At 40.0% G+C, this 21762-nt stretch overlaps 2 protein-coding genes across 2 annotated transcripts in view; both read right to left on the bottom strand.

Annotated features, from left to right (window-relative positions):
• Window positions 1–4193, bottom strand: part of LOC128739171 (lateral signaling target protein 2 homolog) — a 64101-nt gene extending 59908 nt beyond the window's left edge. Inside the window, exon 1 of the mRNA XM_053834603.1 lies at window positions 3375–4193. Within this exon, the coding sequence (XP_053690578.1) occupies window positions 3375–3410 (36 nt within the window). The 5' untranslated portion in view covers window positions 3411–4193. The remainder of the gene's footprint in view (window positions 1–3374) is intronic.
• A 15074-nt stretch (window positions 4194–19267) lies between these two features.
• On the bottom strand, window positions 19268–20642 carry LOC128745197 (uncharacterized protein C18orf19 homolog A). The gene is made up of 2 exons (XM_053842218.1): window positions 19911–20642; window positions 19268–19851 (listed from the first exon to the last, which is right to left on the bottom strand). The coding sequence occupies exons 1-2, from the start codon at window positions 20434–20436 to the stop codon at window positions 19592–19594; spliced, it is 786 nt and encodes a 261-aa protein (XP_053698193.1). The 5' UTR covers window positions 20437–20642; the 3' UTR covers window positions 19268–19591.
• Window positions 20643–21762: the final 1120 nt, after the last annotated feature.

Raw genomic sequence — 21762 nt, 5'->3', positions numbered from 1 at the left:
GCTTTCCCAAACCAGCTTTGACTGGCATGTGCATGCCTTTAAGGCATTTAGAGCTGCTTGACTATCGGAGAAAATACAGATATTGGCATGTCTGTATTTCCTAGTCAAGCAAATGTTCGTACAAGTTGATATGGCATGTATTTCTGCTTGGAAGACTGTGGGCCACTGTCCCATTGGAATTGATATGTCGATTCTTGGTCCAGTAACCCAAGTCCTGTAGATTTGCCAATTTTAGAACCATCGGTGTAAAACAGGAGTGATCCTGGAAGAGTCTTAGGATCACCTTCTTCCCATAAGCTGCGATCGGTTTCGATTACTTTGAAGGGTATTATATTGAAATTTGTCCTACTTTCCATCCAGTCTTCGTTCATGATTACCTAAGAGAATGCCTAAAACATAACGTAAAAATCACAAATGCGCAGAAAGTGAAAGGATTTTTTCCAACCTGTAATTGGAAGACATAGTCGTCATCTATCGGTTTATGATAACGGTCTAAGGCTCATAAATTTCACCGCTGCCAGAGGAATGGCCATCTGATGAATTGAGCAACGCGGCTTTGTTCTATTATTTGAATCCAGATCTTCTGTTTTTATTCAATCTACTTGCAGCTAGCTTTTAACATTCAGGATAACTTCGGGTTTCCGATTCTATCGACTCTGTGCTCCCAGTCGAGTTTCAAACATATGACTGATTTGTTTGACTAAATCAAGATTTTAAGGCTGAAATGGTCTATCCTTCGAAAACGAATTAATCGCAGGTTTTCACTACTCACTAGTGATCGACATCAGAATAAAAATTAAAGTCCGGGTTCTGGCTCAAATGGGTTAAATGTCGTAACTAATTTTCAAAGATTTTGGTTCAGTTTGATTCGTTCTTGTTTCGGTTACAGTCTGATTTTAGTCCGGAAGTCTGGAATTACCTAGATGCAAAATTTCTTTGTGTTAAAAGTTGGACTTTTTCTAAATGTCAACTCCCATGACCCAATTAATAGTTGTTCTCGAAGCATAGAATAGTGTTTCAAGAATCTTGCTACATTGGCCACATAGAAAGTAGAAAAAGTATTGTTTCAACAATAGTGATGCACGGACTGAAAATATGCGCTGTGCGTGTCAACATCCACTAGTCTAGCACGGACTTTTTTATGTCATTTTCCAAGCAAAATAAACAAATTTAGCACAAAAGTTGTGCATAAAATGCAATATCGAAGAATCCAATACATATTGATAATGATCAATTAGGTGGTGAGCCCTTCCGAAAGTCGATCAAATCGGTCCAACCGTTGTTGACCCATTCCAGCGGACACTATCTCTACTATGGAGATCGGTTCCTGTTTCATCAAATCCCAAGCATTCTAGGGGACCATCCATATACCACGTGGACAGCTTAGAGGGGGATGGGGGGTTCGTGAATGTCCACGCTTGTCCACGGAAGGGGGGGAGGGGGTATAGAAAATGTCCACGTGGACAAGCAACATTTTTTGCTGTTGATTTAATTAAACATATCAGCATAAACCATTGTTCAGTGTTTGTTTATAAGTTCAAATAAAGTTTATTCATCTTTTCATTTCATTTTTATCTTCTAAGATATATTTTTATTTCTTGTAAGAAGGACTAAGCCTGCGTTAGTACTCAAAGATGTTGATTATCTAGCCTAAATGTTCCAGTAATGCAATTTATTACTATATTACAACTCTTTGCATCCTTTTGTAAATTACAAAGCTGCACAGTATAAATAGTTTCACGGAGAATCAAACCTACGAACTTTCATTATTCACGTGGCTCGTTTATCATTTAGGTCGTCAACCTCTCAAATTTAGAATAATAATAATCATTTAAGTCACGATTGCACAGAATGTACAATTTGTAGGCGTATTTGTAAAATAACTTTACAAACTACAAGCTAAGCCAAACTAAGATACTCTGGTTGAACAGGGGATGAAGCAGATGAATCTTCAACCGAAGATCAAGCTAGAACGGGCTTTCCTATAGTCCTTCATTTTTTTTTTGCAGTGGACAAGATTAGCATAGATAGAAGAACTAAAACTAGATAACAAGCATAGTTTAGCTTGCTTTTACGTAAGCTTTTTTCTTATTTTTTAATTACAGAATAACGCAAATTGAAAAACAGAATTGAGTGTAGAATTTCACATAAGAAAAAAAAAATGTCCACGTGGACAAACAAAGGAGGGGGGTGGGGGTTGAGTCGATGTCCATGCTTGTCCACGGAGGGGGAGGGGGGTGTTGAAATTTGGCATTTTTGTGTCCACGTGGTATCTGAATGGCCCCTAGTGGAAAATAAAGTACTCTTTAAATAATTATTTTATAATGCATCTCTCTAGAAATTGGTGAAACAGGAGGCGATTCACACCGTAACAATGGGTGCTAATTGTGTCCCGCAACGCTGCAATGTGTGTTGAAAAACGTGGTCTGGTAAAGAGCGGGTCAGTCACACATTCATGAAATTCTAAATTTCGAAACTCTGTGAAATTTGTGCGCAACAAATTAGTTACGTGAGTCAAAATAACGTGCCATCTTTCATTTCGTTTGTGCACACGTGATGTCATTGAATAAAAATGTACCAGCTACTTGAAATCAATGTTATCCTTGCAAAGCCATAGCTTTTTCGGTAATTTTCTTCCCGTGATAAAAATCCCTGACTTCAAATGAAATCATTCACGTTTTCGACATCGCCGTGGATGCAATAGATATTTCGCCTCTACTATACGTGTTTTTATTCAGGAGGTAGAAATGACTGATTCAAGACACTACAGTTTTATCAATGACCAAAGGTTCAGAGGAAAATGAATGATTTTATTACTGAAAGTATGTTGAAGATTTTATTAAAATCAGAGAGGATCAGGTAAAAAAAATTCATCGATTTTCAGATTTCACAACCAAAAATGTCGACTAACATTTGAAAGGGGCGGATAAGCCACCTGTCAAACAGAACGAGTGAGAGTTCATTTTCCTATGCTGCTCCAGCAAAAAATAACTCTCACTCGTTCTGTTTGACACTTGGCTTATCCGCCCCTTTCAAATGTTAGTCGACAAATGTTCTATAGCTTTGAATAAAGAATTTGAATAGAGGATAGAAAAATACCCAAACCCCATATAAATTCGCAATACATTATTAAAAACATACTGGCAACCTTGTCTGGTTGCGTACATAACTTTTGCAATCATATTTCTTCTCGAGCACACTCGCTCGCACTCACACACACCAGCAGCTAGCTGATTACGGTCACTTTTTCATCGTATTTTACTTTATTTTTATTCCCCTGCGCTGAGTTTTCTTGTTTTTTCCACGATGGAACAGATCATCACACCTGTGACGACGACAGGAAAGTAAATTTTCTCATGCAAAACCCAACTAACCTTCGGTTTATTTAGCCATTTTCGCAGCGAATCCATCGTGACCTGGCTACGTTACTTAGGCAGCCTCCCTCTGTCGCTTGCCGTTTTTACCGCTGCGTATCACTTCACTACGTGAATCCTGCCGAATGACTAATCCAGTCAGAATAATCGTCGTGTGTTTGAACAAAATTAAAATAAACACAAAACACGTATTTTAAAGAGAAATTTTCTTTCGTTTTTTTCGGACAAGTTATTGATGAACAAACATTTGAATGCCCCCTTTCGCCCCTCCGCACTAGGCGACTTTTTTGTATGCCTTTTCCAGCAGCAACACTAAAACATTTCCTTTTTCACGGTGGATATTTCGTAAATGCTAGGAGGTGAACTTTTTATCCAATTGAACAGATTTTTCACTGGTGCAGCATACACGCACTGGATTTTTCACTATTTCGATCGATCTCTGGATCCCCCCGCGCACCCTTGCTTTTAGCTTAACTGGTGTTTAGGTAAGTAATCGATGTAATTAGGCACTTTTCTCGAAGCTGGTCGCAATCTTTGCAACCAATTCTGGGAGTTTCCCTTTGCACTAGCTAACTACGGCGTAGACAATGATTTTGCACACTCTTCTTGATCTCACATAAATGCTAGTAAACTGCGGCTGTGTTCTAACGTATCACATTAATCAGTAAGGATTTTTTGTCTATTATTCAATGATTTTTCAAGCTGCTACTGGTATTGCTTTACACCTTAACCAGAATCGAATCTCCTTCGGAAAAAACTCACGTTTCGCGATCCTCTACAATCATCATGGTGGCTAGAGCTGCGAACGAGGCGAACTGAAAACTGAAACGAACACTTGAGCAAACTGGCTGCTGAAGGGGCTGAAGGCATCAAGCAAACGGCCACGATCAGTGTTGCCGTATTTTTAAAGTATGAGACAGTTTTCCATTTTTTTCACCTTTTCGAGTTTTCCTTCAGTGAAAATTCGCGTTGACGAACGTAAGCTGCTGCCACCTCTAAAAGTTTACTGTAGGGGTGAAGCGGAATAGAAATTTCTGGAAGAGCGCAAGAGACCGAAACATTTTGGCAGATTTTCACCCACACGTACATACGGGAATTTCTATGAGTGTGCAAGAGATCGTTTAATGCCGTCAACGCGAATTGGCGCTGACGGCGGCAAAAGAGATATCGTGGCTCGTGGGATGCTCGCATCTACAGGAAATCCTGCTCTGAACCGCGGCAACGAGTGCGCGACGACAAAAGCAAAAATAATCAACTCCCTTGTTTCTCGTGTAAAATCCTGAAAGATGTCAGCAAGACCCGCAACACCGTCATTGCGAATGGCGAACAGTGCCAGCATGCTGTCAGTCGATTTTGGCCTGAAACGTCAAACTAGAATCCAACTTTCACAAGCCATTTGCAATGACGGCACCAGGGGCTTGCGATGGGTGCCATGTTTTTGTTGCCAACATCTCAGCACATCTCGACCACATCCCTGGCACGACAGCTGTCAGCTGAAGCCGCCTCCGGTAGTGGTGGTAATAGAGGTAGACAACAAATTTTGAAACAAAATTTACACGAGACAACGCATGTATTTAATGCTGCGCAGTATGACGAGTGCAGCGTGTTGTTTCCCCTCTGTCGTGTATCGTAAAAAAATTACACTATCTAAAGTCAGAATTTTTCCTATCTTACGTTGCCGATAACAGAAAAAACGAACTTCTTTCACTATCTACATCCCACATGCAACAAATTTTCTGAAGCATAAAACCGTATGATTGCGTAATTCTTACAGCTGCTGTCAAATTTGACGTAAAATCGAGCCAGCAAGCCTGGCTCAAACGGCTTCAATGAAAATGTATGAGAATGACGTTCGTGCCAGGGATGTGATCTCGACAAGGTTGGCAGCAAATTTACCTGTCAGACGGGCGCTTTTCTTGCAATAGCGCCCTTCGTTAAGTAGACTGTCAAACACCGTTCGTTACATCAGAACTGCCCGTAGCTGAATGCGTGAAAATTATTTCCGACATGTTTCTGTCTTTTGCACTCTTTAATAAATCGCTATTCTGCTTCACGCATACTCGAAACTAATGAAGGTGTCTCCACTGCGGCGCCGTCATAGCGAATAATGGCGAGCGGCAGAATCCCAATCCAGCTTTTTACGAGCCATAATGGTGGACGTTTTCGTAATATTTTAACAGCATTTTTGACATTTCCTTAATCCAGCTTTTTACGAGCCATAATGGCGGACGTGTTCGTAATATTTGAACAGCATTTTTGACATTTCTCTAATACATCGCACGTTTTCTTTCCGCGCGTTCACGGTAAAACTAAAGGAATGTACGGAAAGGAAACGTGCGATGTATTAGAGAAATGTCAAAAATGCTGTTCAAATATTACGAACACGTTCGCCATTATGGCTCGTAAAAAGCTGGATACATCGCACGTTTTCTTTCCAAGCGTTCACAGTAAAAATAAAGGAATGTATGAAGAGAAAACGCGCGATGTATTAGAGAAATGTCAAAAATGCTGTTCAAATATTACGAACTCGTCCTCCATTATGGCTCGTAAAAAGCTGGATTTCGTCGGCAGGAAAATTTTCTATCCAGCTTTTTACGAGCCATAATGGCGGACGTGTTCGTAATATTTGACCAGCATTTTTGACATTTCCCTAATACATCGCACGTTTTCTTTCTGTACATTCCTTTAATTGTACCGTAAACGCGCGGTGTATTAGGGAAATGTCAAAAATGCTGTTGAAATATTACGAACACGTTCGCCATTATGGCTCGTAAAAAGCTCGATATCCAGCTTTTTACGCGCTATAATGGCGGAAGCTATAAATTGTGTTCGTAATATGTGAACAATCTTTTTGACAACTCTGCATACATCAAAACTGGGCACTGATTATACTATCCAGCTTTTTACGAGCCATAATGGCGGACGTGTTCGTAATATTTAAATGGCATTTTTGACATTTCCCTAATACATCGCACGTTTTCTTTCCGCGCGTTCACGATAAAACTAAAGGAATGTACGGAAAGAAAACGTGCGATGTACTACACACAGAAAAATTTCATGGTAAATTCTACCATTTTAGGGGTAAGCTTGACCAGAAAAGTATGGTGGTTTTCAACCGACTGGGAAAACTGGTCTAGACAACATTTTCATGGTTATTTCGACTATAAGCTTGAACAATGGACGCATGGTACGGTTGACCACGCATAGTAGGCATAACTATAATCTGTATACCATAAAATATGTCATCATTACAATGCTTTAGTTATCTTAACCACTTTTTGTATAGTTTTACTGACAAGAAAATAGTCATCTTGGACAAAAAAATAAACGGAACTAGCTGGTTGCAGTGACAATTTTATGGTAAAAATGACCATGTATGGTTGGGACAACTATAATTTAAAACTATACAATTGTCATCATGACAATGGTTTTGTTATCATGACCAGGTTTTGTATGATATTGCTGACAAGAAAATAGTCATCTTAAACACGCAATGAACGGGACGAGTTGGTTGTCGTGACAATTTCGTGGTAAAAATGACGTTATTAACTATTGTTGAAATAACCATGAACGTAGTCATCTCAACTATAAATTTTATAGTTTTTATGATCATTCACGTTATACTTACTCCGAATGAATCAAACGAATCTTTTGCAATAAATGAATGTGGTGCACCTGCAGGTATACTTGCAGAGAAACTTTCAAGTATACTTGCAGATGCACCACATTCAATTATTGCAAAAGATTCATATGATTCTTTCGAAGTAAGCATAATGTGAACGGTAATATATAAATAAATTAGACGGATTTCTCATTATTTCACAATCCAAATAACAAACAATCGGTTATGTCTATACATATATATCGTAGATTACTATAATTTTAACAGGAATTTTACGTACGTTTTTGGTGTGGCTCTGCAGTGTAGGTTTGCTGACTGTGGTTACCTGCATTCCGAGTATAGATTCATCCGCGGCTAAAACCACAATTTGCGATGTTCAGCCTGCAGCAGAGCCGGTCAGATCTGGCATATTTAGCTGGAATATACTGAAGTGAAACCACTGGCTACCTATTAGTTTGAACTGCCTGAACATTAATCGAATGTGGCATAGACTTCACGTTATCCTATTTGGGATGAGAAGCGGTTTTAGACGTGTGCTAAACTAACACATACCAATATTTACCTCAAAGTTGTCGAGCCCGTGTAGCTACTGCTCTAAAAATCCTTATCATGATGGCACATCCAATGACGCTCATCGGTTATTGGGACTTCGAATAAATTGGAAACATCTCCCGGGGGCATTATGCAGCAGAATCCTGTACGGATGGGAAAATCGATAATCCTGGAAATAGTTTTCTGGACATATGCCGTATTCTTGACTGCAGACAACACGTCTAACTTAAGCCTATCCATGATGCCAATTAACTACAGGATAAGATTCTCCACCGTGCACCATGCATTGAAAATATTGTTATTTCAACTGTTATAAACGGCAAGCAAAGGTGATCTCCGTCAAGTGATTTACCAATTGGTTTCTGATCAATTTCATCAGAACAGGTTGGTACAACCGACATAATTAGCATTTTATATATGTTCGGTTCTAAGGGAAAGTCTGTCATACGGCAATCTAATCATGCCGGCTGTCTTTCGTTGTCTAATGCAGATAAAGAGTGCAATAGGTCTGAAGCAGGCAACAGTAATTCAACTAGCGGAGCATCCATAAAATCAAACTGCAGGAAATCGTTAATTCCCAGCTGAAATATCATTGTGGTCAAATCGGTACGCTAAATTTTTGGAACCAGCATCGGAAGCGTTTTACGTTCCATTCTAGTTTTTGAGATGAAGACTTTTTGCTCAACAAATCCTGGATTAACCACATAATAAATACCATCGACTGTGAGCGATGTTTTCGTTATGTCCGTTCGTAGTGTGTCAGCAACTTGAATAACAGACGACTGAAATGAACAAAATTGAATAAACATTGAAATACGACAAAAATTAAATACTCACTTCGTTCGTTCGTTGGATATGCCGTAGTTTCGGGGTAGTTTAAAGGCCGGCCGAAATCTTCCGATCAAGTAGGACGTCATAACTGCTGGTAGAAGTAGATTTTACGATTGAAATATTTCAAAGTCTCGGAGTTGCTAATTGTGACTCTGATCGGTTTTAGAAGTCTATTGTGCTCCAGTGTCTGCTGACGGAAATAGTTTGACGATGGTCTAGCTCAGTGGTGGCCACGGTACAAGCATATTGCGGGCTAAATCAGATCTCCCCAATAGATCCGCGGCCCTAAATGACTTCTGACATTAATAAATTCAACCTATAGTGTCCGTCCGCCATCTATCAAACCAGTTCGCGGGCTGCAAAGGCCAAATTCAAGAGCCGCAGTTTGGCCATCACTGGTCTAGCTGGTGTTACATAGGATGTCATTTTGAATTATTCGACTGAAGGTACCGAAAGTGTAATCCTCAATTCCCGACACGAATCAGCCATCGTTGGCAGTTCCAGAACCTGCTTTTTGTTTGTACGTGTGGCAGGATGTTCGAACTGGTTTGTCTGATCATCTGGATGCTACGCTTGTTCCGCACCTGCCACTCTACCGGTCAGGAAAAATATGTACTAACTTTTGATTCCTGTCGGTCTACTATATTGCCGCTTTCCTCTGTCGAAACGTATTTACTTCTGTTTTTTTGCTGAAATATCCAGTAAAACACTGTACCTGGAAAACAACATATTAGCCTCAACCGTTTGAAACAGTCCTAATCGAGTTCATTGCTGGTCCTAAAAAGAGTTATTATGGTGTATTTGAAGATAATAAAAGATGATTTTTCTATTTCTTTACCTAAAGCACAAATGGTGCTTCCTGTAGTCCGTACGGTATGGAGTTATGATGACGGCGATTAAAACTTTGGATTGATTCTTTTTTTTTTTCACTGGCCTAATAAAATAAAAAGTTTCACTGGCCTGTGGATTCCGATATAAAACATCTGTTGGTGAGCAAACCGTGATCATTGTATTGTATTTACGACGAATCAAGAAGATCTATGACGTGGATCTTGGACCCGGCAACAATACCGTTCGCACAATAGAGGCTAAATGTTGTGATTGCTGGATGGTGTTGGCTCATTCCTAGTTTTTGTAAAGAGCTGCAATCCGGTTATGTTCGATATTTCGGAAGCAAGTAACAGATGCAAATTTTCTTAAAAATATGTTGCGGAAAATATAAAGAAAAAGAAAATATTGTACCCAACAAATATTTTTGTTATATAACAACTTATCAGGCGTTTGCTACTCGGTATTAGCTATACAATGGTTTTAATAAGGTATACTATTAAACAAAAATGTTTGTTGGGTATACAGAAAAATGAATTTTGTCTGTTCTGCATGTGCCTTATAGACTAGGAAACTACTAAACCGATCGGAGTGAAAATTTGTATGCGGTTTTTAGGGCCAGGGAAGGTTCTTATTGTACTAGCTAGTGCTGCTAATGAAAATACGTCTGTGCCGCCCAGTTGTAAAGTTTGTACTTCCCAGTATGTATATTAAATAGCATATCCAAGAATCTATGTTTACTAGATCAACGGATAATAGAGTTTATAAATATTTTACTATACTACACAGGGTGGCTCCCATACAAATAAAACCCAAATTTTACATATCTCGAGAACCAATCAAGCAAATTGAACCAAATTTTGGATGAGGTGGGGTTTTCCCTTCTCTGGAAGGGGTTGTACTCACACAAATAAAGCGGATATTTTTGCAAAACTCAAAAACTAATTGAACTCGAGAAAAATTCTTCCATAAACATTAGTCAATATCAAGATCACTAAAAACTGCTTATATACACTAGATGATTCAGGGCGAGACGGCCGCAGGTCGCGAGTACTGCCGGCGGAAGCGCTGACCACTACGGGGGGGGGCAGCCCCAGAGAAAACACCTCTGTCTAGGTTTATTTGTTTTCCTAGGTCTACTGCCCTCTATTACTTTCCTTCAGTTGGGTCCGAACGAGCGACGGCGGGTAAGTGAGGATCGCACCCGCGAAATAGTACTTTTCGCTAAAAGGGTTTTCGCGAAATGGTATTCCGCTGACACTATATTCCGCATTATGGTCAACTGAGAATTAGTTTTCCGCGAAAATTCGGCGAAATGTTATATAATCACGGTGAATATTTAAATACTATTAGCTTTATTTTATCTGCCGTAATAATAATGGTGGGAGCAGCCACGTAGCCAGGAGGGCCTGGCGGCCTTGGCCCATCCCTCGAAATATTTTGGCTCACATTTTTATCGCGGCACTGCAAGAGATCTGTCGCAAAGGCGAGAAGGTGTGGAGGATCCGTGGCGGTAAAGCCAAATTTTTCCAGAGCGGTGGAGCGATCGACGAGCTGGGAACGGGCTTCGTAGTATTGGGACAAATGCAGGATCACGTAATGGACTGGAAAGCGATCAACGAGAGGATGTGTGTGTTGAGGATAAAAGGCCGTTTCTTCAACTACACCATCATAAACGAGCATTGTCCATACGAAGGTAGACCCGACGACGAGAAGGAAGCGTTCTATGTGCAGCTGCAGGCAACGTACGACAGCTGCACACGACAGGACATCAAGATCGTCATCGGCGATATGAACGCCCAGGTCGGCAGGGAAGCAATGTATAGACCGGTGATCGGGTCCCATAGCCTGCACACCGATACGAACGACAACGGCCAGCGATGCATGATCACCAGCGATGGTGATCAGAAGCACTTTCTTTTCCCACAAAGATATCCAAAAAGCCACCTGGAGATCACCTGACCAATGAACTTCGAACCAAATCGACCATATTCACATCGAGGGCCGGTTTTTCTCGAATATCACCAACGTACACTCCCTACGGGGTACGGATACCGACTCGGACAATTACCTAATAGCAGTACACGTGCGCTTAAAGCTAGATGCTTCGACCCTCGAAAACGGGTGGAGTATGATACGCTCGGTCGTCAACGGGGTCGCAACCTCGGCGCTAGGAGTGGAAACCTCGAGCGGAACCAAAAAAGTGGTCTCTAGGAAACTCCGGTAATATACGTGGGAAAGGCGAGACCACACGAAGCCAGCTCCCCCTCGATCCAAAGTGTGTTCGGCTACTGGTAGTAAGAAAACTACGGCCTCCATGAGGCCAAACCTCCGGTAATTCCGTCTCTCCTAAATGCCAGTGAGCGGAAAAATCACAAAAATACAGTGCAGATAAACCTTCCACTTGCGAAAGCTGTTTCGGGCGTAATTTTCAGGAGGTTTATCGAACACGGTGTGGACCTGGCCCTGGGGTGACATTGAGATTCTCGTTTCGAGTGATTTTGGTTCGTTTCGACCACGTTAAACGAATGGGCGAAACGAACTAAAATCACTTGAAACGAAAATCGCAATACCACCCCTGATTCAAGAGCCCTGGGTCTACAAAGGAAGAATACAAGGTATTCAAACAAGAACATGTAAGTTCTTCTATGATGACAAATATGATCCTCCGAGAGCTGCTGTCTTGGCCAACGCAAACATTAATTGTTTGCCCATTACAGAGTTCATCAAACGAGACATAGTGGCGATCAGAGTTGAGGTATCAATCGCCAAGGGAAATCCGATATTATCGCAGCATCGCCCCATTTTCCTGGAGACGTTCCTAAGGTTGCAACTCAAGAGGTTGCGGCGTTCGTCAAATTCTGCATAGAAGTCAACAAAGACTGTATTATCGGCTGCGATGCCAACGCTATCGCATTTTGTGGGGAAGCACCGACCAGGGGTGTGAAATTGTCAAAATTTTGCGGACTAAACATCCATGAATAGCGACAATTTGGAACCAGCCAGCGTATCGAAAATAACAGCTAATAATAGTTAAATTATAACTAAAAGGCTACGTTTAACTGCTTTCTAATTAATTTCAGTTGTTTTAAAACGAATCAACCTTTAAGTAGGTCCCAGCACCAAAGGTATTAAAACCAATGAGTGGGACATGGACAATGTATGTGATTTGACAGCCACACCACCTCGCTGGCACCGACATCAACAATCGAGATGAGTGCCTTTTAGAATTTCTCTCGTTAAACAATATCGACATTGCTAATAAAAACAATGAACCTACATTCATGAATGCTATGAGGCAGGAAGTCTTGGACCTGATCTTGTGAGAAGCTAAGAGGCAAAAGGTTTCGAATTTGTGGGTTTTGCTGATGATTTGGTCATCATGGTTCTTTGAAAATTCGACGACGTGATATCGGATAGAATGCGGAATTCAATCGGATAGAATACGAATTCAATTTTAAGCAGCTTATCATTTATTTAGATAAATCACTAATAATATAAATCCAAAAATAACCAAAATAAATAAAACGAAACAAAATAAAAGTTATATCAGACAAAAAGTGAAATGTCGGAAAACTACCCTTTTGCCGCATTAACTGTTTTGTGGATAAAATATATGCCGGGCCAGCTAAAAACTTATTTAATAACAATAAATAAACTCAAAAATATAGATATATGGACAAACATAGAGTGCCACACAAGTCTTTTTCAGTCTAACCCATCTTGCCCCTATTGAACTTGTAGAACAAAATACATGTTTATTTAAAACTTTGTAGTATATAACAAACTAGCTGACCCGACAAACTTCCCCCATTGCTTAGCCTGATAAAATAAAGCGGATAGCATTTAGATATTCGCCATCATTGCAAACCATTTAGCCGAATACCATTTTGCGGAACACCAATTCTCGGTTGACTATAACGCGGAATATAGAGTTTCGCAAAATACTATTTCGCGAAAAACCTTACGCGGGATGTACCATTTCACGGAAAATCTTTTCGTAGAAAGTACCATTTCGCAGGGGTGACCCAACTGAAGGAAAGTAATAGAGGTCAGTAGATCTAGGAAAATAAATAAACCTAGATAGAGGTAATCTCTACGGGGGGCTGCCACTCACAGTGGCCGGCGCTTCCGACTGCAGGTCGCCGGCAACACTCGCGGCGTGTGGCCGTCGCACGCTGAATTATCTAATGTTACTATTGATAGTTTTTGGTGGTTAATCAATAACAAGATTAATGTTTTATGAAAGAATCTAAAATTGCTCGAATTCGATTAGTTTTTGAGTTACGCAAAAATTTCTGTTTTATTTGTATGAGAGTCCTTATCCCCCTACCACAGGGGTGAGGGGTCTCAAACCATCATTAAAAGAATGCTGGCTCCAAAACCCCCCCACATGCCAAATTTGGTTCCATTTGCTTGATTACTTCTCGAGTTATAAGGAAATTTGTATTTCATTTGCATGGGAGCCCCCCCCCCCTCCTAAAAACCGAGAGGGGTCCAATTTCATCATAGAAAAAATTCATACCTCCAAAAACACCCACATGCCAAATATGGTTCCATTTGATTAACTAGTTCTCGAGTTATAAGGAAATTTGTATTTCATTTGTATAGGAGCCCCCTCTCCTGAAGCGGGGAAAGGTTTCAATTCATCATAAAAAACATTCTTGTCTCCAAAAACACCCATATGTCATATTTTGTTCCACTTGCTTGATTAGTTCACGAGTTAAGCCTGGTATCGACCTGAAAAGAAATGGGCAAAAAGATAGGCCAAGAAATACTAAAGAAAAGATTTTCCGTTTGCGATTTCTTTACCAGTATGCACTTCACAAGAAATATTGTTTCATTTTCAGATGGCGCAGTTTTACATGCAAGTGAATTGAAACGTCACTTTTCCGTACAGAATAATATCCGGCGCAATTTTTACCACAAGAAAAAATGACAGATAATTGCTTGCCTTGCAGTTGTCAAAATTTCTTCGGAAAATAGCAGGATTTTTTCTTGAGCTGTTTTCTTTTCAGCTGGATACTAGGCTTTACGAGGAAATTTGTGTTTCATTGGTATGGGAGCGGCACTAAAAGCCTTTAAAGTTTTTAAGTGCTCCTCAAAAATTGTCTGGGATTGCAATTGCTTCTTACGGCAACTAAGCCAAGTGAACTCGGTAAAATTGTACTAGGTTCCTGGTCATTGCGCTATAGAGTGGAATGAACTTGCAGACGAACCAGCCAGATGTGGATCTAACCCTCCATTCACGGTTCCAAATCCATTTCGCTGCATCCCTGACTGTGTGCTGAAAAGTGAGCTGACACAACGGGAGAGCCGAACAGGCATGGCCAATTGGATGGCCGTACAATCCCTCAAACAATCAAAAAAATTATAACGCCGTGTATTAGGGTTACTCAAAAGTTGACATCAAGAAATCTCAGCACGCTTACCGGTCTTGTGACAGGACATTGTGCGAGTAAATACCATCTTCGGAATCTCGGTTTCGTACAAGATAACATTTGTCGCTTGTGTAATGCCGAGCGTGATACCTCGGAACACTTGCTCTGCAATTGTGGAGCACTAATAGGACGTAGAGTGCAGTATCCCAAAAATGGTCTACCAGAGCCAAGGGAGATCTGCTTTGCGTCGCCGATCAAGGTAACAACGTTCAAAAACCAAGTCATCCCTGATTGGTACCTGTCTCGCTCCAGCTACGAGCCTATTACTTACTTAACAAGTGATAGGTAAGCTTGAAGCGTACAGTAAAAGAAATAAACGGGGCATAGCACAATAGTTCAAAATAATGGACGCAGTGGTAAGAGTACTCAACAGAAGAGGGAGTTTCATAAAGCAATTCTTGATAGTTATTCAAGATCAGTGTTATCGCTCAGAAGTACGAAAAATCGAGCAGATATAGTATAATGGGGACATGGCAATCGTTCGCATTATTCCAATTTTTCTCGGTGACGGTAATTGCGGCTTTTAAAAGTAGAGAGTGTTGGTTATTGGGTTATTAGGTTAGGTTACATGCTATACATGAAACTAAAACTGGCGGTTGCTGAAGGACTCAACAAACCACCTACTCATGGAAGAGAAATTAATGTATCTAAAGTAATTGCTCAGTAAGTGAGTAATTTTTATAAAAGAGAATTTGAAATCAAAGCATATTAATAGCTAATACAATAAAAACATTAAATGCATACCTGTCTTCAAGATTCTTGTGTTTCGCAACTTTTGATGCAATTTGCAATCTATGTTCAGTAATGATTCTCTGCTCAATCGCTTGCGATAGTGCTTTTCCACTCGCGCCTCCACATATTGCGATCTCTCTAAGGCCTAACTCAAGAGCATGTTTGTCGCTTAAGGATTACTCGATCTGTATAAAACATTTCAATTAAATTATGACTATTAAATTTTCAACCGTTACTCACCAGGTCATTGACTAATTCACAAGGGTATATTTTACGCTCAAGGATTGCAATTGGCAATCGTAAAGCCATAGCTTAGCCAGTACATTTCCTAAAAAAGTTATTTATCACAATTTGCTCCTAGTAGTTTGCGTCTCATGTGTAGTAATCCAAATATACCTGACGAATATTAAAGAAAAGATAATACCAATAATTCATACAATCAAAAAATATCGAATACTACCTATAGATGATGGTCTGCATGCAGATAGGATATATAAATTGCCTTTATTACAGTTCCAAATATACGTTTCCAACAGTCTATCCCGCAGCTCCCTCGCCGCAGTCAAGTTAAATGGAAATATTTGGACATCATTTCACGTTTTATCCAAAAACACTTCACGGACACGTCTAAACCACCGATTTAACTGTTTAGAGCGGAAGTCCAGCACCATCCGCAATTAAAAAAATAAAACAGAAAAGCTATAAATAACACCGATTACACCATAACAGTTTAGCAGTTTGTTTTTGTTAGTACACTACACAGTAAAATAATTCAACCTGTTTTCACGTACACAGAAAATAATTTAATGCAATTTGTCACTTAAAGATTAGATTTTTTTTATTATTTGTTTTGCACTAACAAACTGTTCATAATATCAAAAAAAAATTTAATAAAAACAAAAAAACTCACAACTAAGCACATCACTCGTGACTCAAATTTTTCGTAATGGCGGTGCGGTTTCAAATGACAGAAAGAAAAAGGGCAAAATAAACATAAAATTGTCATCAAGAAACGCGTTTCCATAGTCGGTTGAAAAGCACTAAACTTATACTGTTACGATAACCCATAAAAATGTTAAAACTACCATGATATTCTTACAGTTAGTAAGTTACCAATTTTATGGTCCTGTTGACAATTCAATATTGTTATATCAAGCTGCAAAAATATTGTCATTAGAAGTATAAGAGAAAAGTCAATTTAACCACGGAAATAGTCAGCGATTTGCTTGTTGTCATAGTAGTTTTAACCACGAAACTTCTCAAGTTGACAATAATCATGGTAAGCGCTACAATATTGCAATATAGTTAAGATGACCATGCATACATGTTTCGCATTACCATGGTTTTTTTCTCAGTGTAGGGAAATGTCAAAAATGCTGTTCAAATATTACGAACACGTCCGCCATTATGGCTCGTAAAAAGCTGGATACCAGTCAATGAGCTGTTTTGTCCGTAGTTGGTGCGTTGAAAAGGTACCCTCAGTATTGAGTTGTTCCGCAGTACCCTAGGATGCACGTTTAGATCAATCGCCCCAAGAATAGCAGGACAAGCAATTCGTCCCTGCAAGCTTGCAACGTGTCGACGGCAAGCAGAGCTTTTGCGATGTTCCTTCGTGTCTGTAGTATCTCCAAGTGTATTAATCGACATCGACCTTCATAACTCGGCAACTGGAACGGTTTTTGCCATGGCAGACGACGGAGAGCAAAGCGTAAGAAGCGGCGCTGAACTGATTCAACCCTTTGCATCCCGTTTTGGTAATATGGATGCCAGACAACGGAACCGTACTCAAGAGTCGAACGGACGAGTGCACAGTATAATGCCTTGAGGCAATATACGTCAGTGAAGCTCATAGCGATGCGGAAGACGAATCCTAATGTTCTGGATGCCTTGCCCACAATGTAAGAAATATGCCGTTTGAACGATAGCTGGCTATCTAAAATAACGCCGTGATCCTTTACCTGGTCGAAACGTTGGATTTCTGCACCGCGTAGCTTGTAGTTAAAAATTACGGGTTCTCTGATACGGGCAAAAGAAACAATGGAACACTTCTCAAGATTGACGAGCATACAGTTCAAATTGCACCAATTCGTAAGGTCTCAAGCTCTTGTTGAAGACAAATTGCATAGTCCTTGGCTTGGAACGTACAGTCAACTTTCGCTAATTGCACTAAGCTCTTAGCCCGTTTAGTGAAAGACTTTCGTTAATTGGGCTGAGATGTCAAAACCGAGGGATATATCGATTGTTTTTGTCGAAATCGTCGCAGAAAGGTTTATAAAAATATACACTTATATTAAATACAGAATCAAAGTGGAACCTAATCTTTTCATTGTTGAAAGTTAGTTCTAGATTGTTTAATAAGTATATAGCTGAATTTCATGCTACAATGTTAATATATATTGGCATTTTTAACTGTTTCACCGTGATGCTAAAAAAAGGAGGGTCAAGTTCATAAGTGATCGGAAAACGATATGATGCAATTGTGTTCCATTCAATTAATTTTAATATTTTCTGTATAAATTATTTTCCACACTTAAATGAACTATATTCAAGAGCCCCTCGGAAGAAAAAATACGCTGTCAGAAATGACGTTTGACTTCGTTTTAGATGGGCTATAGCCCAATTAACGGGAGCCCGATTAAAACGTAGCCCAGTTAAAGATAGCCCAACGAACGAAAGTTGACTGTATCTTCAAGTACATCTTCAAATCGTCGGCGAAGTATAAACGAGGACCTCTGAGTTAGTAAGATAGTTGACATCATTGAAATACAATAGGAAGATTAACGGTCCTAAATGACTACCTTGTGGGTGAGACCGAAAACGCATTTGATTGAAAACCTGCAACTGTCGCACTCGGTTGGCGACCTTCGCAATATATAATAATACTGCCGCTGATACCGAGTCTTTCCAATTTAGCAATCGCAATAGCATGATTGATTTTGTCAAACGCCGCAGACAAATCAGTGTAGATGACAACCGTTTAAGCACGATCCGCTAGACTTTCGGCAACATATGTTGTGAGACAAAGCAGGTTCGTTGTGGTTGATCTACCTGCGATGAATCCATGTTGGTTGTCACTCAAGTAATGTTTACACTGCGACAACAGCGGAGTCATGACTACAAGCTCAAATAACTTGGAAATGGCACACAATGACGAAATTCCTCGGCAGTTGCTGACATCTTTCCGATCCCCTTTTTTGTGCACAGGGAACTTTTGGGCGGTTTTCCATGCAAGCGGAAATATCCCGCTTGTGATCGATAGACCAAACACCAAACACAAGTCGAAGAGGGATTAACAGGTCTTCAATGTGCTTCTTTAAAAACACAGACGGAATACCATCTGGGCCGGATTTAGTCGATGATTTTAACGTTGATGCGGCTCGAGAGATCATTTCTTCGTCGATGTTGAGCGTACACAGAGTATTCATCATAGTCACTAGTGGAACATTGCAAGCAGCTTGGGTAATTTGGTCGTCCGGGATGATTTCGTCGCAAAAGGTTCTGGCGAATTTATCGGCAAAGAGCTGGCAGACATACTGGGGCTCCGCAGCAACCTGTCCATTGAGGATCATAGTTGATGGAAGGCCCGATTCCTTGCGCTGATCGCTAACATACTTCCAGAACCTTTTTTGGTTTCACCTTCAGATTGCGCTGTATTCTCCGCAGGTGTCGTCTAAAGCATGTCCGACTAGTTCTTTTGTGTTTAATTTTATGTATTGATCACGCAGTGAGTGGGTGTGAAACTTGGAATATATCCTAAGTGCAGCCCTTTTCTTAGTTTTCAACATGCGAAGCTAGAAGCTTACACCAAACAAGGTAAAAAGTAAAATATCGGAACACTTACGTATAAAATTTTATTTTCTGACTTATGATTCTAATGAACAGCTCAGTAAAAGAATTTTTAGTAGTTCAACGTTATTTTCAAATCCCGCATTTCTTTCTTTTTGGCCTCGGGTTTCAGTTTGAAACATGTATTGATCGCTTCTTTCCAATAAAGCACGGATTATATATATATAAAGCCGCTGAACTGACATTGCATATTCATTATTTTTATTAACTTTGCGTTAATCAATTATTGCCAATTATATTCAACCTTGGAGGTAAAATTAAACATTTTATGTCACAATTACTCTTGTTGGTTGTAATAATACATCACCTTTAAAGAACACATCAAATAGAAACGAATAGACTACAGTAATCCCATTTGGTATCATCTACTTGCTCTGAGTTTTCACATCTTTCTTATTTTCAATAGCCTTCGCACCACTTTTATATTGTTCATAATTATCCATAAGGCTCTTTTTGTGTTCCTCTAGTTGTTGTTTACGTTCCTGGAAGTCCTGCTTTTTCTCGGCAATTCGCTCTTGTAAATTCTCTCTTTTGTCTTTGTACATCTTAACTAAGGCGGCTTTCGTAGGCATCGGTTTGATATATCCCCACTGAACGAGATATTTGATGGAAACTGTGGTGCCACCTAAAATTTAACGAATTAGGGTTGATAGTTTCGGAAAGCCTGAATGCCGCGCTACTTACCTAGCGTTACGGCATACCGCGCCGGAGTGGCAATCTTGTACAGCAAATAAGCAATCGCAATGTGTCCCAAGCTGGAATCTCGCACTGGATCAATCAACTTTTCCGAGATGCCCATTGATTCGAGGAGTGCAATGACGTCTACTCCGCTCTTTGAGGCATAGTAAAAGCCACCAAACCAAAAAGCCGAAGTTACGCAGTGTACCGGAACCAGCACGTACCAGTACTCTTTATACATCTTTTTAAACCGCGCAAACAAACCAAGCTTTTCTGGTTCCTCAACCAATTCGTCGGCGGGTTTTCCTTTGTCCGGCGGCTTGCTGCAGTAGCTCCGGTAAGCAACATTCGGTGTTTTATAGATATTAGGGATAAGGCAAACACTGCGATCGCTACTGTGTCTGGCACGAAAAATACTTGAGCAAGCAGCTGCATTTCTAATCTGCGAACCGCAAGTGCCTCGCAGGCACATCGGAAAACTTTTCAACACCGATCTGGTCACGGTCAGCCGCGACACTGTTAGCAACGACATTTTTCTCCAAATTGTTCTTCTGCAAATCCGAAACGGCACTCATGGGAAGTCACCGTTTACTGTTAGATTAAATTAAATCACTACAACTTGGTTCGAATAGAGGAAAAAATCAATCTATTTCCGAGCAGCACAAAAAGTGAAAGCGGGTTTGTGCAATGTTTACGTCTTTCGAGCCCTCTCTAGTGCTGTCGTTGATCACGTTTCACTTCTTTCATTTCGATTCGATATCGAGGATGATGTTGTTGACATTCTTCACGGATGATGTATTTATGTCTCGCCTATGCTCAACGTCAAGTCAACGAGCCGGTCAGCATAAATCCATAAACCCGATAAACCTTATAAATGTGTGAACTTTCACGATTTCTCGCGTCACTTTTCATTTAGTCCATATCAAGAGCAACATTTCAAATAGGCCAAAGTCAAAACTGACAGTTTCGAGAAAATCGATAATGAAACTTGAGCATCATTTTTTAACTCCTTATTTGATATAAACAGTGTTGCTTAGAACTGAATGTCGCCTTTTGATGCAAAAACATAATAGTTTAATGTGTAAAGCAACAACTAGCAGAAAAAACATTGATTTACTTTGTAATTTGCAAAAATATGCGTTGGGCCGTTTTCAGAGATCTTTCGGTAATACGACTTTTTCATAAGGCTGATTTGATTATCAATTGTTGTTGGGGCCTTTGACATAAGGCTTTTATTTACTATCAGTGGTGATAAGATTTTGGCGTTGGGCCGGTTTTTAGACAACGTTTCGCGTTTGGCCCTTATTTTTATCGTGTTGTTTTGAAGCAACGGATAGAAAATGTTAAAAATTCCTAACTGGGACATCGATCAGCTTTTTTATTTCAACTAGAAAAGTTGGGGTTTAATTTCATCGGCAAGTTTGCCAGCTCCGGTGAACAGGTTTGTGAAGCGGAACGTGTTACCCGTGAGGTGCGGGAAAATGTGTCGGTTTACGTTAAGAATTCAAACTTGCTGTCTCCAATTTGAATCATTTCGTTTCGCGTTCCAGAAGCGCCGCAAAAAACAATTTTGATACATCTTGAATAAAGCCTGGAGTACTTTGCAAGTATGGTGGATGTAACTACACATAATTATATTTGGACAAGCCATGAATTTATCACTATTTTTCGCGGAGGACTCAAATGTTGGTATTGTTGCTATCGATAAACTGGCCATCGATTACAACTTTTATGAGCTAGGTCGGTTACGAAATTAGATTCACAAAAAGCGAACCAGCATCGAAGAGCGGTCCAAGGTTATCAACTGCTGGTTGGAAATAGGTGGAAACTCCGCAATAACAATTTCCTTTCCAGTTAG

This window comes from Sabethes cyaneus, chromosome 1 (assembly GCF_943734655.1).
Source record: "Sabethes cyaneus chromosome 1, idSabCyanKW18_F2, whole genome shotgun sequence".
In the NCBI taxonomy this organism is placed as follows: domain Eukaryota; kingdom Metazoa; phylum Arthropoda; class Insecta; order Diptera; family Culicidae; genus Sabethes; species Sabethes cyaneus.
Note: the sequence above shows the minus strand (reverse complement) of the source record. Positions and strands in the feature narration are given on the sequence as shown.